At 36.7% G+C, this 6,219-nt stretch overlaps 1 protein-coding gene across 1 annotated transcript; it reads left to right on the top strand.

The window, feature by feature from the left end:
- The first annotated feature begins 249 nt into the window (after positions 1–249).
- LOC143470748 (uncharacterized) lies at positions 250–3,634 on the top strand. Its single transcript, XM_076969021.1, has 2 exons — positions 250–704; positions 1,881–3,634. Exon 2 carries the CDS (start codon positions 1,962–1,964, stop codon positions 3,477–3,479), a length of 1,518 nt encoding a protein of 505 aa, XP_076825136.1. The 5' UTR covers positions 250–704; positions 1,881–1,961; the 3' UTR covers positions 3,480–3,634.
- The last annotated feature ends 2,585 nt before the right edge of the window (positions 3,635–6,219 follow it).

Below are 6,219 nucleotides of genomic sequence, written 5' to 3'. Positions count from 1 at the left end.
GTACAAACGCCTACTTGCCGACTGGATACTGCTTGGTCGTTTCTAGGTCTAGTAATAAGAATGTATTTGTAGTCTAAGTTACAATGGCGAGAAAGCAGCCGACTGGAAAAGGCGATTGTAATTAGACCGCATGGCGCAGAGAAATAGAACAGTAAGCGAGTATAAATCAAGAGGGCTTAGACAATTTCCAACGCTGTTCGGCTGTTGCTGACAAGTGAGAACGACTAGTTTTGTATTAAGCCAGTGTCACTTGTTTGTTTGTTTGCTTAATTTTTGCAATTAAGTCACAGTTGCTGGGGTTGCACCATTTTGATTATCCTAGAAAGTTATGCGTTGGTGTACTTCTTCGTTTGTGTCATTTGAAAGTTTATGGTGAGTTTATTTATATTTAGTTTTTGATTTTAATGTTGATTTTTACCACAGCTTAGTTATTAAGTTTACTTTCTGGCATATCTGCCCGATCGCCGGTTGCTTTCTGTTTGGTGCGTTTGAAGTAACCTACAGAACTTACAGACAGAAGTATGCCAGTAAGGTTTTGTGAAGGTGTATTGCGCTGCTGGAAGTATAACAGTAACATCCATCAGTGTTACATGTCGGCTTGCGGCTGTCATTCCTCAGTCGAGGGAGGGATCGTAAAGTTTGTGGCTGTTTCCTGCTATTCCTTGATATTGACAAATCTCATCTCAAGGTGTCAGTAATTGCTGGTTAGTAGTTCTCCTAGGAATGACTTGTATACGTTGAGCTAAACACATATTAATTCCCAGTTGTTTTATTAGTTTGAACGCCTGGGCTAATAGCCCGACTTTTTAACGTAGTCACTAATAGGCTACATTTGAGTTCTCCCTTAAAAGCCTAGGTGTGTCTGATAGTGATACGGTCCTTTTGAAATACAATTTTTCGGAGGGTAACTAACACTATAAGATTCGCATCAGGCATCTTAATTTAATTAAAGCAATGACTGTGACAGTTACGTCACATGCCAACATCTGTGACCTGTGTACGGTATTTTGTTTGCCAGTATACATGCTGACAGCAAGCATTGTTATTGACCTTGCATAGATAGTGATGTCATACAAAAGCAATATTTCAAATTGGCTAAAGGTGGCTATAAAGTAAGCAATCTCATTCATACTGTGCAGGAATCACTTGGAAGTAAGAACTTGTAATAACAAGATCTTGTCTTAGAGATGATCCATGTACTCGTACGACTTAAATTATTGAAACATTTCAAAATTCTCTTAAACCCATGAATGTCCTTACAGTCCTGGCTACACACGCCATACACGGTTCTACTGCAATGACTTATTTATATGAGTGTAGGTCTGTAGATGTTATTTATACATATATAGGTGATAAATGCAGTAAATTTATCATTACAGTTGCAGCAACTTTGTTGGTGGTCAGTGGTTTTTTAGTTTGCTTTTTTAAATGTTTAAAGACCAAGTTATTTTCTAACGGGTCATAGAACATACTGTACTTGACAATCTTGAACGCTGTTAACTAAAACGTCTTTTGCGACAAAGGTACTACTTTATGAGTGAAGTGCATCTGTTAATCTCTTTCTGGAAAGTAATCTAGCTATCCAAAAAGTTGTGGAAACAAACAAAGAAATAAACTGATTATATCTTTAAATTTACCTTGCAAAACTTCGGCTAAAATTATTGAAAACTCTTCTTCGACGTAAAACTCAGCCATATCGACGTTGCGTGCATCCAGCTGAGAAGTATAGGCCAGTTGCTTTGGAGCATTTTTAATTTTTACAACTTTTGACCAAATTTGATTGTCAATTTTGTTATAATTAAAATTTTTACAATTTTTAAGACAAACTTAGTACAATCAAAAATTTGACCGGGTCAGTATATATCTGTTTTCGTTTTTAGGTTTTACAGAAACATAGAAGTTACATTCAGTGTTCACATATTAGTTCAACTGATCTTATCTGTAAGTTGGAAATCGTTGCAATGCCCAGACATCGTTCTGCAAAATGCCTTAAGCATTTAGTGCTGGATAAAATTGCCGAAACCGTGAGGCAGTTGGCCGGTGAATCAGGAAACAGAAGAAATTGCAGCAACAAAAATTATGAGCTGCTCAAGCAATTTCTGACGCCCTTCAACGTTTGCGGCCCCAATATTACAAACAGCATTAACTTCGTTTTGGTAAAACATTACGATCTTCGTTGGCCGGCAATCAGTTTTTTTGGTTCCTCGATGACTGTGTTAAATTTAAGTTTTATTCAAAACCAAGAAGATACAATTTTAATTGAACGCAGCATTAAAACTTTTATTCTTGTGAATTGTCCCAGGATTGAAGTTTTGTGTTTAAATTTTTGCACGAAAATTTCTTGCGAAGTGGTCAGACTACTCATAACCGCATCTAAAGACACTCTACGAAGGCTGGAGCTTCAAAACGTCACTTTGAGCGGAAATATCTTTGAGGCAATCGGAAAATGCGACAAATTATCTTACTTGGACATTTCTCGAGACTTCGAACATTCACAAAAGTTTTCATTTTATAAACTTGCAAAAATGTTTTTGATCTATGGAAAACGAACAGGATTCGCGAGAAATTTGGAAGTTTTACACATGAACAACGTCGACTGTGCTTCCAAAAAACCATTTCATTTCTTCGCTCACATGTTTTATTATTGGTGTCCGCAACTTTCAAGATTTACTCATCATTTGCTATTCGAAGCACTTGCTCATCTTTGTAAGCTGAACAAAGGACCAAAACCTCTTTACTTAAAGGGAGGTAAAGACTACCACGAGAGCAACAGATTATGCGTTTCCTGGTTTGAAGAGCAACATGATGCTTTGCTTCAGTGCGTGCCAAAAATGGAAAACTTAAATATAATTTCTGGAAATGAAAAAAAGGCGACCATTGTTTACATTATTCAGAATCAAAGACTACAATTAACGACTTTAGAATTAAGTTGGATCCATCCTTTTGGCTTTTTAAAATACGTTGGACTCCTGTGTCCTTATTTAGAAGATGTTACGGTTGACAAAATATTGGTTGAAACTCAAAGTAACCTTGTTCAAGTTGTCAAGGAAGAGTTTGAAAAATTGTCCCTAACTGCTTTGGAAACTGGATTAAAACCTTGGTCGAAGTTAAAATCGCTGTGTATGAGAGCTGCAAACAGCTATCTTGAAGATGAAGATATCACATCACTGCTCAAAACAATCTGTAAAAACTCCTCTGGATCGCTTAAAATATTGTCTTTAGAGTTTGGAATTCATAGTTGTGCTTATGACGTTCTGAACGAATTGTTTCAGGATGGCACTTTACGTGATTTGAAAGATCTTCTTTGTTTAGAAAAGGACGTCACTCCAAATATGATTTGGGATTGGTTAACCTTTGACAACAGCTTGAAATTTATTTATGTAAAGTGTTCTCAAATAAATCCAGTTTTATTAGAAATTGAACAATTCAATCGTTACATTGATGAAAAGAACTTGGACCTTAAAATAATACGTTGTTAGTAGCTTAATAATAAGTTCGCACTGCACATATAGAATATTCTAATCGCGTGCTTTTCTGTCCGATCGCCGATTGCTTTCTAGTTCGTGCCTCCTTAATCTTTTAATTACTTCTGGTCTCTGCAATTTATTCATTCAATTACACACGAGCCTGTAATAGTGTGATCTTTTCATCAAAATTGTGTTGCATGTATTAATTTTGCAAAGAAGTTGTCTGAAACCGCGAGTTTTAGATTGTTGTAGACAATAAGAGCAAAGAATTAGTCAATTATTATCTTTCTCCAGACTTCTGAGCAATTCTATGACTGTTTTCAATTTTTATTATTTATTTGAGATCATCAGCAAATAACCTTAACCTTTAAAAAAAATTTCTTCCCTGTCTGTAACTATTAATTTTACGCTCAAGGGGATTTTCTTGATGTTAGCGAGTTGTAAACAAAATAGATTGCTCCTCTACCGGACAATGCAATTTCTGCTAAATCACGTTCATGCTTCCTTCAGTCAAATCTTCATTGCACGCATGAGTCAGGCGATTTAATCAAACCTTCTCTACTATGACGTCCAAGATAAGTTTCAATGCAACGTTTTACTGCGCAGAGGGCAGACTTGGACAACTAGATAATTCTAGTTGTCTAATTAGACTAATTAGAGCGAAATGCCTGTAATCTAATTCTAATGAAATTTGTGAAAAGTTTCTATGCTCTAATTTTAATTCTAATCTAATTTCTGGTTTTCCTGAAAATGCTACTTTGTCCGCGTCGTTTTCCAGCAAGTTATACAAGATTATCCTTCGCGCAGGGAAAACCAGTGCCAAGCCGCCATTGCATTGCTTACACCGTACAGTCGTAGTAGGTATTGTGACGAATAGTAGACATAGTAGCTTGTAGTCAGTTACGATATAATGCAGGCGGGCAACGCGGCAATGAATGGAGAGTAGAGCTTTACTGAAAGAAGCTTCAATACAGTCGACGAAAGAACTCCTAAAAAGAAAAGCTGCCATTGAAGTCGATAGCTGCGAAAGACCTTCTAGTTTCGACCACAACCAGAACAGCAGCTCGTCAAACTCCGAAGAAAAAGAGATCGTTAACATAAGCTTGTTCTCTTTCATGCCGTCAACTACATCAAGAAAAAAGAGGAAAATTGCTTCAGGTCTAACCAAAGAAAATATTCTAAATGATGAAGTTGAAAGATATTTCGCAGCAGTACGTGAGAGCTTGGACTGTGATGTTTTGAGTTACTGGAAAAGTGAGTCGTTTATCGTTTGCTCATCTCAAGGCTGCTGCTCGAGAACTCTTAGGCATGACTGCAACATCAGCTCCATCGGAAAGAGTTTTCAGCCATGCAGGAGAACTGTATAGTGCGAAACGAGCCAAACTTGGTGTACAGACACTTGCCATTCTGATGCTTATGAGAATGAACTCTGATTTGATATGAACTGAACTTGATTTTTGTTGTATTTCTTTCCAATTCGGAGTTTAATTCAATTTCCAAGTTTTTGCGAATTCAGTAATTCTAATCTAATTTGGAAAAAAACCGTGTAGCTATAATTCTAATCTAATTTGGAAAAGCTAAACATTTTCTAGCTGTCCAACTCTGGCAGAGGGTACTTATCCCGCATAGGAACATATCGACGTCATGCTGGAGAGTAGTTGTAGTAGTTGACAATAGCTGACCGCAATCTACTGCATGGTATGTACACGTGGTGGCGCCAAAGACATCATATTTTACTGGTTAGTTTCGTGCCAAGTATTTTACTAAAAATAAAACTCTAGAGCAACAGTGTAGTGACGGCTCGTCGTCCGTCGTCGTCCTGGTTATTTCAAGATCGCTGTAAAACACAGCATATGGATGTGAACGGATAATCTTCGCATAACAGATGACGTTTGTTTGAAGCTTCTCTACTGGACAATGCAATTTCAGCTGAATCATGTTCATGACTGAACATGATTGAACTGAACAATACGAGTGAAATACATCTTAATATATATCCAAAAACACATCTTGAAATACATCTAAATATACGTCTAAGTCGTATCAAAGCGCAGGACTAAACTAACAAGCCTGTCATCATGGTTAACAACAAATCACCAAACGTGAAATATGGTGACACTAGCTCTTATACATCACCGGGTTTCGGAACGCTCTTTGGATGTAAAAGATTATTATGTTTGCGGCGAAGCTTGAATACCGATGTATCATGAAATTGTTCGGTACTTCCCTTGCACACCCAACAAAATAAATGGTTAAATGACAAAAATGACAAAAATGACAAAAATGACAAAAATGACAAAAATGACAAAAATGACAAAAATGACAAATGACAGAAATGATAATTTTCACGCGATGAAATCCGATCCAATGTAAGCTTAGTGGAAAAATTATCAACAAAAATTCTTTCGACAATTTTCTTGTCCAACTCACTTATTTTCCCCTAAACCTTCGCCTGCATTGCAGAATTACTATGAAATTGATCTCTATCAACTGATTTGTATAATAAATTAATAATCCATTTGTCGAAGCTTTGTTGAATTCTTGCTTTCACCACATTTATAGTTCGATTAGAATCTGGTTCTTTATCTGGCTTTTGAGCTCACTTTGGTCAAAACTATGATTCGTGTTTCTCGATTTATTTCATTGGTTAACCATGGATGGCAGTTTGTGATTGACAGGATCTTAAACATGGTAACCAGGACAACCAAAATCATCTAGGGGCCGGAAGAAATCATCAATGCCAAAAGTCGTT

The sequence above is a fragment of the Clavelina lepadiformis genome, chromosome 9 (assembly GCF_947623445.1).
Source record: "Clavelina lepadiformis chromosome 9, kaClaLepa1.1, whole genome shotgun sequence".
In the NCBI taxonomy this organism is placed as follows: domain Eukaryota; kingdom Metazoa; phylum Chordata; class Ascidiacea; order Aplousobranchia; family Clavelinidae; genus Clavelina; species Clavelina lepadiformis.
The sequence above is the reverse complement of the archived record's forward strand: the minus strand, read 5'-3'. Positions and strand labels throughout refer to the sequence as shown.